Consider the following 15,866-nt stretch of genomic DNA (forward strand, 5'->3'; position numbering starts at 1 on the left):
AAAATAGGACGCCATAACAGTTTATGTTCCCTTTAATCCTCCAAAACAGTATCAGAGACAGGTTTTCTATTTATTTGTTACCAATCTGAGTAAGTCTAAACACTCTACAGTTAGATCTAGTAAAAAATATGTTTAATATTTTGTGCGTACAGATTAAATTTGCCCCAAGACACTTTCAGTTAAAATTAAACAGACAAAACAGCACTCACACGTTGACCAGAATGACTGACATGAATTCTGCTACCCCTTTAATCAACTATTTAAATAGAAAAATATCCCACAAACACTTTCAGCTACCCACATTTCAAAAATGAAATTTGATACTGTATGTGCATTTCATTGAACCTGGCTTCCTCTCAGTCATTAAAATGAATGCTCTCTCCCACCTCCCCGCCCCCCCCGCCCCCCCCCCCCCCCCCCCCCAAAAAAAAACCCCAACCAAACAAACCAAAAAACAATCTCACAACCATGGATGTATAACCATGGTATAACCATTCTTTTCAGTGCCATTAATTCTATAGGAAAGATTAAATTGGCTGCTATTATTTACCATTGTTCATTCTTTGAACACATCACCTCTACACATTTGCACTTGGGAACACAGCACCTCTGTCACTAAACTGTGTAATTTTTCCAGCAAGTTACTAGTCATTTTAGGACCATTCAGTCCTTTCTACTTAAGGACTTCACTCTCCCAAAAGCCTTCCTGTCCTTGAAGACTTCAAGAGGAAGTGACTGATGCAATCCTCTAAAACAGTGACTTTAAAGTTTCTCTGATTTAAAAATACTGAAAAGCCTTCCTAATGCAAACATAGTTTATATCAGAAGCACATTATTTTGCCAGTATGATTTATAGTAACTCTTTGAGCAAAGTAAGTTCCATTGGCAAGCTCACTTGTTTGCCACTATAAAAGGCATCTATTTACGCCAAAGCTTTCTCAATTAAGCTGTGGGAGAGTAATTATTAAAAAAAAAAAAAAAAAAATCCATGCAAGCAACTTAAATATGCAAACAAATTCAAACAGATATATCACCTAACATTCTGACAGAAGGAAAGGTTGGGCAGGAAATATGAATACCTACAGATGCCATGTCTGAAAAATTATCATCATTATTAAATAACTTGTTTTTAAGTTGTCTCTGCATACTATCTCTTGGAAAAGGAACAAGCAGCCTTTGGGACTGAGGAATTCTCTTGTACTAGGGAGAACAGTAGCAGCAAAATGGCCTAAGTATGTTAGATGTAACTTGCAGGTAAAGAAAATAATGAGAAAAGGCTATGATTCATTCAAGACCTTCAAGAAATCATTTTGTGAATGTTGGAAATACACAGAGGAAAAAGAAACTTGTCTTAAATCAAGAGATACAGACAAAAAAAAAGTCCTGGTTGGCAAATGAATCTACCCATCTTTGGAAACTAGCATCACAATGAAGTATATCAATACCTAAAAACACACACACATACAAAAAAAGATAAAATAAAAATAAACAACCCCACATCCCTCCGTCCTTACAAAAAAAAAACCTGATTTTTTTTCTTTTACAACAGCTATTAATATTTTTTTTAAACAACACAGAACTGTTGACCAAAATAAACTTACTGGTATATTAATCAAACATCTGAAAAATTGAATCTGAGACCTGTTGCTTATGCAAGCTGGAAGGAAGCAGAGCTAAAGTCCAAGAGGTCAGACGACTGGATATGTCATCATCTTTATTTTGTGTATCAACTAACCTAGAGACTGATGATCTGCACCAAAGTAATCGAGGATACACATACTGATAAAAAGCCTTGCACAAACTGAACTCAAATCAAGACATGAAAACTAAAATAATTTTAGTAGCACTCAATCTCTATTCTCAGCACCTTATAATTTTTGGCAGTTTTTAAATATTGCAGAAATTAAGATACTGCTGCCCTGCTAAAAATTAGTTTTAAATTCTCCAGCAAATAGTTTAAAGCCATTCACTAAGGTAATTCACATATGTCTTGAAAAGACATACTTCATGATACGAATGTGAAACCTCATGAGTAGGCTTCTCATTTGTGGAGTATTCATTTGTCATCTCTTTTTCAGGATCTGTCTGAAATCCCCAGCATGAGCAGATCACATAGCAACATACAAAGCTCCTCCCATCTACAGCTGCATACAACTACAATCCTATCACGCACATGGCCTGCTGCAAAGAAAAGATCAGCTCATTTATGAAACAGTAGCTAGAAAAGATGAACACAAGGTACAAAACATGATAGCTGGTGGAGAGCAGACAACACTGTGGCTAGATCATTGATGCTGTGGAGTTTCCTCACAATTGAAGTGTCTGTTCAGCCAGTGGTTTGGAAACACTCACGGGTCTCATTAATAAGCATTCAGAATGCAGCATGTGTAATTAATTTTTTTCCACAGAAGAGTAGGAAACGTATCACATTCTAGATGAAGTATTAATCAAACTACTTAATGACCTACTAGACAGTACACAAATGCTAAAATACAATGCTACAGCAATCTAGAAAAGAGGAATTCCAATCCAATTTCAAATTAAAATAAGGATTTATACAGGTTATGTTTGATCTCAGTTATCAGCAGTCTTATTATCAGCTTATTATCCACGCCACGGATGCAGAGGCAGCTTGGATTCACACATGGCTTAACAGTTTAGGCACAACATCCTGTAAATTCTGCTACACTGCTTACTAGCTAGCTTTGATCCAGAATGGCATAGACAAAGAGACACCGCAGAACCAACTCAGAGGTATTACAGAGGGCCAGCAAAGGTTCACTTGGAATCAGTAATGCTACACAGGCTGGACCCTAGCTGATTCCACACAGGAGTAACCACCTCTGTGTTTGCACCTCATGTTCAGTTCCACAAGCTCATTATGTTGAATGCAGCACTGTGCAAATATCATACCTCTTGAATAGTAAGTTTTCTTACAAGGAGAACTTGCAGGCAGAAAGACCAAACAGGTCTCCAAGAGTCAGTTCAAGCAAGCACAGGCAGCGACAAACTAGAATTAATAAGCTCAGTCAGAACCAAACTGCCTGTCAGTGAACAGCACTTCCCAGAAGCACAGGCTCCAAGAGGGCTTATTAGCTCAAGCACATGAAAAAACACATGGAATTAGGCCAGATCCAGTGCCGTGCCAAAACAAACAAGCTTTCCTGGAGAGCAGAGCACCAGCAAAGCCAGCGTAGACAACACATTAATGATTTTACAAGAGTCAGCCAATGTTCAGCGGGGACAGTATTGAACTGAAGTTAATATCCTCATCTGAATCTAAACCAACTTTTCAGCAATACAGGTGTACCTGAAATGTGCTCTCCAAAGCATTGACATTAATGGAAAAAGCTAAAGATCAGGGCATTCCATCCCTCCATTGCTTCAGACTAGAATGAATCAACTATATAAACAAATTTGTTAGAAAAAAGCCCTACCTTACCAGCTTATCCTCCAGCATTTTTATCCCATCCTGAGGTGAACCAAGATTCTACTTCTGTCAGCTACAATACAAGAGCTTATTAACTGGTCTAAAAAGACTTTATTAGCATCACGGAATATAAAAGTGTCACGATGATTCTTCCCCAGATCAGCAATACATATTCTCCATAGCGTCTTTCAGTACTCATTAACAGATAAAAATAATCGTAAACTTTAAAAGGGCACAGACCTTCACTTACTTCTAAATCAAAACAGAGCTCACCAAAATAGCAAACAAAATCACTTATACTTACTTCCTTTTTCATCCATAATTTTAAAGCAGTAAGTAAAGCCTTCACTCCTTGCACTAAATAGCTTGGAGGCTGGAAACCATCTTCCCTCAGTTCTAAAAAGGATACAGATACCAATTTAGAAACACACTAACAGTGAAAACAATAGAATGATACCTACCCTTCAGCTAATAAAGTTGCCATTATGCAACAGCACAAAAAATTGTGCAAGCAAATGAAACATGACATCCTGTATTTTTGTGCATACTGTAACAACAAAAAAAAACAACCCTAAAGTGATTCTACGTAAAATCTTTTTTTTTTTTTTTTTTTTAGTTATTCTTGGGTGAATTAGGGATAGTTTACAACATACTAAAGGTCAATTTGAACAAAACAGCTCTAACATACAGAACAAGAGAAAATATATTTGAAGAAAGAAATCACTTTTATTTCATTCAGAAATATTTTAGTCAAAGGGGACCAGAAGGATGTGGGATGTATCTCTAAATTAGACTTCCTACTGCTTATTCCCATACATACACAGCAAACGGTTCACACTAGGACACTTCCACTCCCGAAACATTTTCATCACCCTTCCAAATATCACAGCTCTCCGACACAGGGTTTAGATCATTTTTCCTCCCAAAACCAAAGGGGACAGGGAGTGGAAATCATTCTGCTACAGAAGCTGCTCTTCTTAAGAAATCTGGTGCTCCCAAGTGGTTGCAATTCCTTTTCAATTTTCTCTTTTACTTCATGGGGAAAAAAAGAAGGGAAAAGACAAATCCTCCATAAAGACTCAAAAGTAGATTGCAACCTCTCCCCAAATATTTCCACTTGTCAGTATCAAAAGGACCATTTGGCTCATTTTATTCCCTTAAAAGAATACACTAATAAAACACTATTCTTATGGATAATGTATTAGTCTGCTGGCAGAAAAAGGGAAGTTCTGTTACTAAACAGCCATTCTTCCCTCCAAGATGCCTCCTACTTGTTAAAGGGTATGAGAAGGACTGGCAGGCCTTTGAGTTGCAGCAGAAGTCTTTCTGCCCACCAGCTGACTCAGTTGATAAAATTTTGAGAATACAAGGCAGCACCACAGGCTGGATTTTTTAGCAGCAATAGAAAAGACTGTATGACATAAGAGTAACTAAAATTAATGAGTATCAGATAGATGAACAAGTTACCTATTCTGAAGCCCCAACAACTATGAAGAAAAATAGTTTAGGTGACTGACACAACACTTACAGTACCATAAAACACTTCTTGCCAATGAAAAGACAAAACCAAAACGTTTATGACCCTGTTATCACTTTAGAAAAAGAACAAGAAGGATACGTTGTGCTGATTTTGCTTACTGACCTGAATTTCACATAAAGTACTGCTAACAACCATGCATTCAACATTTTACAAGTTGGTCATCACCACTACCTTTCACAACTGAACTGGTATCATCCCTTATTTATAAAACAAAGGATTCTGACTGGTAAACACCTAATTCACATGAGTCTTGATGCCAAAGCCCAACCTAATCTTCACTCTAGACATGGAAACATCAATTTGGATTTTTTATGATGTGTTTATAGATCATAGCATTGTTCTGCAACAAAATATCTGCTAAGCCATAGGGTAAAAATAACATGAGAATAAGCTTCATACCCCTCCCCTAAGACACAAGTCACAAGAAGCTCCTAGTCTATGTACTTAAGGAGTCATGGGATAAAAAGGGGAGGGAGAAGAGGCGGGAAATGGACATGGGACACGACTCATAGTTAGCTAGATGATTTAGAAACATATAATCCACTGATTTTCCAGCAGGAATACAGCTCCGATGTCTTCTGATGAGTTTATAAATTTTAAATACGCAGGTATAAGACCAACCAAAGCAAGCTTTCAAGAAGAAAATACTTTTTTTTAGAAGGAAAAATTTTCTGCAAGTTTGTTCTAATTGTTAAGATTTCTGAGTTGCTTTAGGTTCATCCAGAAACTTCAAATGCTTATTTAGGAAATAAGGGTTGTTCAATGCCTTCATTTGCTGAAAGGAGAATAGATCATTTTCAATAACTGTGACTGTTCTCGTATTAGAAAAAGGTTATGTGAGATTCTGATGTCTTCCAAAGCAGAAGCTGAATTCAGCAGCCTCCTTTGAAGGTTGATTTCTCTGCTTTGAAATACATTGTTTGGAATATGACCTTTAAGATTAAGATTAAATAGAGCAGGCAGAGGGCAAAATATTTGAGGAAAATAAGGTGAAGTCAGACAGGCACCCTCTCAAGCTCAGTTATACATGGGTACAGATATAGGAATTACAGGACTAGACGAGGAAGTTTGGAAGGGAACAGCAACTGTCAAGAACAAGAGGCTCTTGAGAGGTCTATTGATAAGCACTGATATAAATGATTTAACACAGCTCATAGGAACTGATGCATCTTTCCTACAAAAGCCATCACACCTTTCCCTTAATGACAAAGAGCAGAAGACAACAGGTAGTTTGACTGAAAAGGTCAAAGAAAATTGTAGAAGTGCAAGAAAACCTCTTCATTCAGCTGTGAAGCCACCAAGAAGAAACCCACAGATATAAGTTAGTGGGATCATTTAGAGAGTCGTTTGCTGAAAGAAAGAGAGAAAGGCTACCAAATGGTACTCAAAGATCTTAAATGATACGGAAGAAGCCTGAGTGAAAAACTGATGCCATTGAAATAAGTTTCCTATCTTCCTTAACAAGGTCTTTTCAGATAATGGCAAATTAATCCTATTTGGTTGGGGGTATAATTGCACTGTGCCAGGATCTCACATACTGTCTTGATAATCTAGAATATTTCCATTGACCAGATACATCATCAGCATTGGATGAAAAACACTAATAAAATAGTTCAAAGGTTCCAGCAGCATGCTACAAAGTGTTAGTTACATGCATCACCAACTGCACTAAGATTTCTGCACACTGCAAGTTACCCTAGAAACCCTTAATCACCAAAGCAGTTTTCAGAAAGATCATTTACTAAAACCAAGAACTGCTGGATCTAGAACTGCCACAGTGCAACATTCACTAAAATCCGGTTAAAAAATAATGTGACTTTTCAAAAAAAAAAAAAAAAGGAATTCAAGTCTGGTTTTCCAGCTTAAAAGGTTTCCTCTGCTCACGTAACAGCAGTATAATTTTCTCCATCATCAATGAAGGGGGGGTGGTGGGGAAGCGCAGATACATGTATATCTCTTAAAACAAAACAAGGATTACCTTTTAATGTTTCCAGTAAGTTTTTGGCCACAAACCAACAGATGGCTTCAAAGAAAGGAAATTTGAAAAGATCTGGGGTTTTTAGCCTCTTCTCCATTTCGTAACACCTGAATTAACAGAAACATCACAAAATGTGAATATTTTAATTATCAAATTCACTATTCAACTATGTAATCATTCAAATTGACACAATGTCCAAAATAAAATAAAACAACCATGGCCATGATAAATAAAAGAAGTCAACTACCACATAGTTAAATCCCAACAAGACCACAGACAAGATTGAACTCTGGTCTCATCCAGGCTCTGACCTTATCAAGTTTGACTGCGGCACTTCTAAGAATAAAGTTGGACTTCATAAAACTAGGATACAAACCCAATGTGTGATCTTTTAACAGATGGAATTTTATCAGGATTCCACTGTAATAAATAAAAACAATATGTTTAGAAGACAGCTCCACATCTTGGACAAAAACTAAATACAGCTGCCCTTAGAGCAATGCTGACTTGAGGACGCTCATTTTAACTCAGTGTCGCACACCTGGGCTTGCTCAGTTTTGTTTTAATCACTTATACTAATCTCCAAAGTAGAGTTTTTCTTTTTTTTTTTCTTTTATTCACTTAAATTCTTGCATACCCTTCATTTTGCTTTTGAAACAAACTTTGCAGAAGTGAAATAAGAGTATGTGCTTGATATAGTCTAACTGAAAATGCCACTATTGTCTGTTTGAGAGCCTGTACCGATTTGATCCTGGTTAAGAGCATGAAGAAAGATATCTATTAAAAGAATATCCTACTTACTGAGGAAAAGGTATAGGAAGAGCTGAGACTAACCTGAGCTGCATGCCAATATTGAGGTTGTGCAAAAAGTTTCCTCCAAAAGCCATACAATCCTGAGATGTGAGCACAGCGTGAATCCAGCCTGAAATGACAGATTCTGAAACTTAATACATACATATAAATTATTCTGAAACTGTTTTTAAATACATATATAAGTAAAAATGCTGTACCTGGAATCAAAAAAGCAAATTTGTATTCTGTGCTGGGAACAAGTAATCTAAATTTTAACAACATGTAAATGACAGTGTTTCAGAAATCTAGTGGAGCTGTAGTTTTCTGAAAGAGTTAAGATTAAGACTTTTTTTTTACTGGTGGGGGGGGGTGGGGGGTGGGGGGAGTGGTGGGGGGGGGGAGAATGCAAGACCACCAGTGATTTTTCAACTAAAAATTTGCAAAAGTTTTCCCTCCAATCAACAAAAATCAGCAAGTCAGGAGAGGAAAAAACATACTGAACAAAAGATAAAGTCATAAAAATAAAATAGAAATTATATTACTTTCAATATTTATATGTTGCTACAGTAACTGAGCTGTTTGCACAACATAAAAAGTCATTTAGCAATACTGAAGTGTCTCAAATAGGAATTCAGAAGTAGTTCCATTAATTATTCTAAATACAGTCATCCTAATTCCAGTGAAATTATGATCAGTTTAAAACCCAGTCTAGGCACTCTGACTATATAAATTTGTCACATAGTTGAAATATTGTCCTTGTGAACTCCACTATTCAACATGGCAAAGCATGGCCAACATTATGCTATCAATCTAGCTGATTTCTACTGGATAATTTCAAGTAAGTACACAAAAGAACACACAATATTAGCTTCCTGATTAAAAAATTACCTTTAAAATTTATACAGTGCAGCTTTAATGTAAATAAACTACAAATAGAGTTTCTTCTTTCAAGATTTTTTTTTCTGATTTTGCATGCATACAGATGATCTTTTGACAAACGATGAGTTGGCCACACATTTGCAGATTACTTCATGGTTTGACTGAGTGTAGGCAAGATGTACAAACACAGGAAGCTCCCCAATTTGAGGCAAGATCAGATCAAATCACAAGCAACTATATATTGCAAACTACCATTAAATCAATGCCCTAATTCAGTTAAGAACAACCAGTTCTAGTTGTTGTGGTACCACACATAAAAAGACCTGAAACCTAGCAACGACGCTGACTAAGCAACACGCCTACTATGTAGCCTGGGAAGGAAGTAAGTTACAGAATGGTATATGAGAGAACGTAGAATACAATGGCACATGCAATCTAAGGGGGTTTTTAAATTAATATTATACATTGTTCAGCGTTACTTCTGTTCTTTGAGAAGTGCAGTGCAATGAAGATTGCCTTGTATTACCAGTTGCATTTTGCGTTTGTTAATATGGTTTCAATTTTTCACTCTTATCATCATCATCACGGTAGTTGAATACCTCTGACTCTCCAAGGAATATGCATATTTCAAGCCTTTAAACGCACATCTCCCCAGACACTGACAAAACTGACAACAAAGTCTCCTCACTGTTGCATCAACACCAAGGATTTTTATGGCATACTTGTATCAACTAAAGGATTTCATTTTTTTTTTACATTCCTACTTGCTATTTCTATGCTGTAATTTTGATCAACATCTGTGTAACAAGGCAAGAAAATTTGGTGTAGACCACACAGAATATCTTGAATAATATTTAAATAACTCTCAAGAGCCTCCCAGTAGGTGCTATTCATCTACATGCAAGATTAATTTTAAATCAGAAGTCTACTCTGAACGTATTTCAGAGATTATAAAATAATTATGACATCCACTAGCATCAGTGCAAGCAGGAACAGCAAAAGTGGTTTTCAGTAGAGATCACGTTTTTTTTCAAGCCTTTAATCAGTCTTACAGAATTTCCCATTTTTTAAACACCTGTCTTGAAACCTAGTTTAATTTATTGGTTCTTACACTATACTCCATCATATGTATATGAATATGTATGTGTGTATACACATACACGCATATGTAATGTAAATGTGTGTATATACAAAGTACCATTTTATGTGTATACACACACAAATACACATATACATTAGAAATCACCATTTTATGATACTTTTCTTATTGGCCACATTATAGTGAGAGCTCAGATTTAGCTGATTACTTGGGAAGCAGTAAGTATTTTCAAAGATCTGTGGGTCACAATAAAGTTCTTCATTCTGTAATTCTGCATTCTTTGTTCATAGGTGTATGAGCTTACACTTAGATAAATGGAAAATTAACATTGTATCTTGCAAAAAATATATGGTTTTAAAAAGCTCTGGGTGTTCAGAAATGTTAAGTGCAAATATAGCTCCTTACCATGTAGTATTTATTCTGCACAAGCCATGAACTAGAACAGTAAACACTAAACCTCACAGGTAGAGAACTGAGCTGTGAGAAAAACGTCTGGAAGTCCATGACAGAATACAGTACTGAACATAATCTTCAAGGCTTATTCCAGAAGTAGAATTGTGCACCATTTTCCTTCTCTGTATATTTAAAGCTTCCTCCCCCAAAAAAGGGAAGATAGCACCCAGTACAAATCTTTAATAATAAAATAATAAAAAGTATTTATATGGGCTGGATAACTGAAAATACAAGAAATTAACTGGCACTCGCTTTATTGGCAAAATATGGTTTGATTTATTAAAGACTTCTAAGTTTATGGTATTTGGGAGTTAGGGGGAGTGGGAATGTGTGTTTTGTTTGGAGGATTTTTCTGTGTTCTTTTAAATAGATAAAGAAGTTTAATTGTCTTGGTGTTTCTCATTTCTTAAAAATGTACTGTAATTTATCAGATGCTATTAGGTGATGGCTACAAGAAATGTTGTTAAACAAAATCAGAAAAGACCATGCCTCTGCATCAATTTTAAAGGAAGCTGCTGAAATGAATTTATGAACTCTATAGTTTCATAAACTATATCTGCACATATCCTTTTATTCTTAATAAAAGGATAAACTATATCTGCAAATATCCTTTTCTTTTTAATAAAAGGAATTAACACATGAATGCAATTATATATTCTTCAATTTTATTTAGGGACACTTTCATTTTCATTCAGAGAGTCTCCATAGGCTCCACCACAGTTTAGATTTCCTGCTGACAGAAAACAAAAAATAAAAATAAAAAAAACCCAACTTTTATTTTTAATCCTCTAGCCTACAGCATAAGAAGTTTATGTGATGTTTTTGTAATAATTTTGCCTAGTAGGTCTTACAATATTCAAAAGCTGTAAAAACAAAATTGTATTATAAAATTAAGATAAGAATTCAGTCTGGATATCTATCAAATGGTGAACAATGTATGTTCTATGAACTGGAACTATTTCCCTGATATCCAAATTAAGCTTAATTAATTTGTTGTCTTATAATTGGGTAACTGTCCTGGTTTCAGCTGGGATAGAGTTAATTTTCTTCCTTCCTGTTGGATTTTAGTATGAGAATAATATTGATAACATGCTGGTGTTTTGGTTGTTGCTAAGTGGTGTTTACACTGGTCAAGGACTTTTCAGCTTCCCATGCTCTGCCAGGTGCACAAGAAACTGGGAGGGGGCACAGCCAGGATAGTTGATCCAAACCGGCCAAAGGGCTATTCCATACCATATGACATCATGCTCATTATATAAAGTGGGGGGAGTTGACCAGGGGGTAGTGATCAGTGCTTGGGGACTGGCTGGGCATCTGTCGGCGGGTGGTGAGCGGTTGTATCGCTGGTTTTTTTTTTTCCTGGGTTTTGTTCCTCTCTCGCTCTCTTGTTGTTTTCCTTCTCATTACATTTTATTATTATTGTTATTATTTTGTTCCAATTATTAAACTGTTCTTATCTCAACCCGCAAGTTTTCTTACTTTTGCTCTTCTGATTCTCTCCCCCATCCCACTGGGGTGGCAGGGGGAGGGTGAGCAAGCGGCTGTGTGGTACTTAATTGCCAACTGGGGCTAAACCACAACAGTAACAAACACCCTTTCTTTCCCTGATAACTGTTATTACTGTAAGGCACCCTAAAAAGCTAATTACTTGTTTTGAAAATATAAATTTCTAATTTTGTTATTATTCTCTCTTATCGAAAACTTTAGGAGAAACCAAATGTTGATAACACAATCCCAGGTGATTAAACATGCTAAGTCCTAGTAATAAGGGTAAAATCTTACCTGTTGGAACAAATAAAGTGTGTCCTTGCTTCACAACACATTTGTAACATTTGTCAACCTTGTCCCCAAAATATACTTCACTCTGGGTGACAGATGAACTCCAAGACTCATACAGAGCCAAATTTTCATCAGTGGGCTTAATCAAATAGAATATCTTCTCACCCTATTAAACAAAAATATCAAATAAATAAATGAATGTCCTCCTGGAGGCATATTGCAACCTCTGAGTCATTCCTAATAAGGTAACAGATTGATCTAAATGGGAAGTATTCCCTATTTCCATTATGGAACATTAGGACTTCCTAACCCCAGTGTTTCACAACTGTAATCCACCAAAAGCTTAGTCAATAGTACACTAACCAGTTGGTGTCTTGTGATGTAGAAGCAAACAAACCAACCAAAACTTTTCACTGAAGTATAAAAAATTCCAGCTTTTATAAAAAAAATTATGGATATGTGCATACATGCCAAATGAGAAAACCTAAGATGAAAACACTTTGCCTCTCCTATGATGTATACATGGCCAAAGTTTGTGAGAAGAATAAAAAGTTGAGTATGTCAATTATTTTCATTCAATTCATTTTTTCATACTAAAACCTCGCTATATCACCTACCAGTCTACTAAAATGATGAGTCAACCAATTACAGTCTAAAGTCACCAACAGCATGCTAAAATAAAAGCATAACAATGCAACACCAACAATCAGTAATTCACTTCCAAGCTCCTCCCCTGGCTTTTTAAGCACAAAAATTCATATAGGTGATAATGCCATGGCAGAAAGCTGCACACTGAATAAATTTTGTTTTGCACAGCCATAAATCAAGAAGACTTCATACCCAGAGAACATGGTACCAAACTGATGTTCCTCCAAAATCGATATGAAAATCAGTATAGCTGTCCTGGACACCCATCAAGCAATACTTCTGAACAAAAGGCTTAGGGAAGACAGAATCATCTGGCCAATAATTTTCCACCCATGAAAGCTTTCTGGCAATATCTGGTACTTCCACCAGTTCAGACATCCTTTTAAAAAAAACAAGCGAACAAAAAAGAACCATAAATATATAATCAAGAGTAAGCATACCTCTTTTTAAATCACAGCTTTAAATTTTTGTTTCCTACAAAGTTACTACTTATGAATTAATAAAAATGTTTTATACCCACATTACATCACAGTAGCTGCCTACATAAAATACGCAGCCTCCCATCTTTCCCACTACAGACATTATATTCCTACACATACTGTTCAACTTAGTGAAAACCACTTCCTACAATCAATGAATTGAAGAAGTCAGTACTCACTTTGTGTCTGAGAATTCCAGGCTGATAACATTCAATACTTTTGGTCGGTCAGGATTTGTGAAATATTTAATATAATTATGGAGCTTCATTTTACTGTCTGCTTGTCTTGCTACATCTATTACATCTATCACTTTGTCGCCACCTGTGAAAAATAGGATGACTTTCTTAAACCTATCGCAGATAAAAACAGCCAATTAAGGTGATTAAGAGAAACTTAACTTTTTTCCAGCCTTTATCAAAACATTTCTGCACAAAAACTCCACTACTACTAGCATTCTCTTGGAACAGAGACAGATCGGTATAAACCAACTTTTTATTAGGTCTAACTTTAATGGCTATAATCAGCTAAGGACAGAACTGAAAACACTAAAAATAAATCCTCTTTCCTGTGGTTAACCAAAAAGAAAAAGAGCAGTATAGAATGACTGCAACTGGTTTAAAAAAAAATTGGGTTTGTGGCTGCAATTGGAAAGACTAGCGTAGAGAAAGTTATCAAGGCAGATCTATTCCTCACTCTTCCTATTAATCATCACTACAGCACTTGAGTATTTAACACAAGGACCACTGAGAATTCTTTACAAATAATAAATCCTACTGCTCACAGCTTGTAATTCTTAGCAAACTGCACTAAACTTGTGCCATAATTGGTAAGTTTTTAACATTAAAAACTACGCAGGTACTCCTTCACAAACATTCTACAAGCCCACCCCCATCCTCCTTATATACATGCATAACTTTTAAACACACAATAATTTCATTGAATAATTAAGTCATGAGGATGCTTCATTTCTGAAGACAAGGACTGGTTTACACATCGCGTATTTTAAAGTGACACATCTGTAGAACCCGACAAGCAAGAAGCAACCTTTAGCCAAGAGAAAGGACTAACAACATTATAATAGCAATTGTTTTATGTCCATTTAGTTATACAACGGTCAGATTTGACAACTAATTTTAGAATGCTGGCATGTATCTAGATGTACATTATAAACACAATTACTTTAAAATTGCAAGTTAGTATCACCCTGATAAATTCCAGTTGGAATAGTATTTGTTCAGTTTTCTTTTTGTTCAGTTTTCTTGTATTTGTTCAGTATTTTTTCAGTATTTGTTCAGTTTTCTTTGAAATTTTTAATTTCAATAATAGAAAGGTAAATCTGTGTCATTCCAATTTTTTCCCTAAACTGGAAAACCTGGCAGGTCAAAATATATGTATGAGAATGAGAAGACCAAGTTTCTCTCTGAATCTGAAGAGGCAGTATTCCAAAAGAAAAGATTCAGAAGGATCAAAATTATAATTACAAAGCAGAACACATTACTGTTTATAATCATCATAATGGTAACAACATTCCATATACCACATCTTTCCTGTATTCTGGTGCCATTTTAAAATGCTGATGGACAGAAAATCTGCTTTCAGCACACATCACTATATTAGGTTATCACAGGAACACAGACAAGGACATATACAGACTTCTCAACTGTACTATATGTTACAGCAAATGTCATGCTGCAATTGGCTCAGTCTCTGTTTCTCTGTACTGCACCCTTACATGAGGCTGAAAAAATTACAGACTGTCAAGAGATATGATAAGAAAGAAATGGTCCTTGGGAAGCTCTAGCTCTCCCGCCAAAGGAAGCCAAGGTAGGAAATTTTCCAGGAAGAAAGATTTAATTCAGAAATGCCAATTTACTGAGCCCAAAACATTAAGTTTTGCAATATCCTAACCAATGATTAAACTTTATTGATCATAAGAGTGATTCATTCAATTCTCACAAAAAGAACAATCTTAGAAGTCATTACACTTTATTGGTTTACAACATGTAGCGGAAAAAAAACCCAGCATTCCATGTTTAGCTTGCACCAAAATTAACATGTTTGAAAGTTAAAAAGGCTGTACTCCTATCACATACCTATCACATGCACACAACCCCCCCCCACAAAACAATCAAACAAACAAAAACCAAAACCAAAAACCACCACAAAACCAAACCATAGCTTTAATTTTACTCTCTGCTAATCTTCTGGTTAGAAGTAATTCAATTTAGAATATATATTTAGCACCCTGGAAGCTTTTATAATCATGCAAATATTTATTTTAATTTACAGACAGGATCATTTGTAAATACTCCAGAGTGACTCTTACCTACATAGCGTTCCACATCTAAAACGGAGAAAGTTGGCGGAGGAAGTCTGAGCCCCAGACCATCTAATTTAGGAACCATAATGGGAACATCAAACCCATGTTTCTCCAAGTATCTTTGTGTCAACTGGCTTCCATGCATTTTCAAAATTACTTCATCAGCACTAATGGAAAGAAATAATGGAATATTAGCAGAAAAGAATCCTCCAAGCACTACTGAAAAAAAAAGTCACAGTTTGGGGGAGGACAGATGGGAATGGCTACATTTGAGTCCAAAAGAAGAGGACCCAGTACTATTATATTAAGCACTTAACTAAAAGACAAAGAAAACAACCTAAACCAGCAAGGAAACATTTACTGTCATGCATAACCTGGGAACCCATAGTCTTTCTGTATGACTGAACGCAGTAATTTAAGACCATGGGGAAAAGGAATTCTCAGAGAAGGCATTAAAGTACATTTTGGC

General features: G+C 35.8%; 1 protein-coding gene across 3 annotated transcripts in view; it reads right to left on the reverse strand.

Annotated features, from left to right (window-relative positions):
* KDM7A (lysine demethylase 7A) overlaps nt 1-15,866 on the reverse strand; it is a 75,826-nt gene that overhangs the window by 24,120 nt on the left and 35,840 nt on the right. For all 3 annotated transcript variants that reach the window (XM_075503243.1, XM_075503234.1, XM_075503224.1), the window contains exons 4-10: nt 15,404-15,564; nt 13,257-13,398; nt 12,791-12,977; nt 11,954-12,116; nt 7,783-7,870; nt 6,949-7,055; nt 3,735-3,826 (exon numbers count right to left, since the gene is read on the reverse strand). In XM_075503243.1, coding sequence (XP_075359358.1) covers nt 3,735-3,826; nt 6,949-7,055; nt 7,783-7,870; nt 11,954-12,116; nt 12,791-12,977; nt 13,257-13,398; nt 15,404-15,564 — 940 coding nt within the window. The remainder of the gene's footprint in view (nt 1-3,734; nt 3,827-6,948; nt 7,056-7,782; nt 7,871-11,953; nt 12,117-12,790; nt 12,978-13,256; nt 13,399-15,403; nt 15,565-15,866) is intronic.

Source organism: Mycteria americana, chromosome 1, assembly GCF_035582795.1.
Source record: "Mycteria americana isolate JAX WOST 10 ecotype Jacksonville Zoo and Gardens chromosome 1, USCA_MyAme_1.0, whole genome shotgun sequence".
Lineage (NCBI taxonomy): Eukaryota > Metazoa > Chordata > Aves > Ciconiiformes > Ciconiidae > Mycteria > Mycteria americana.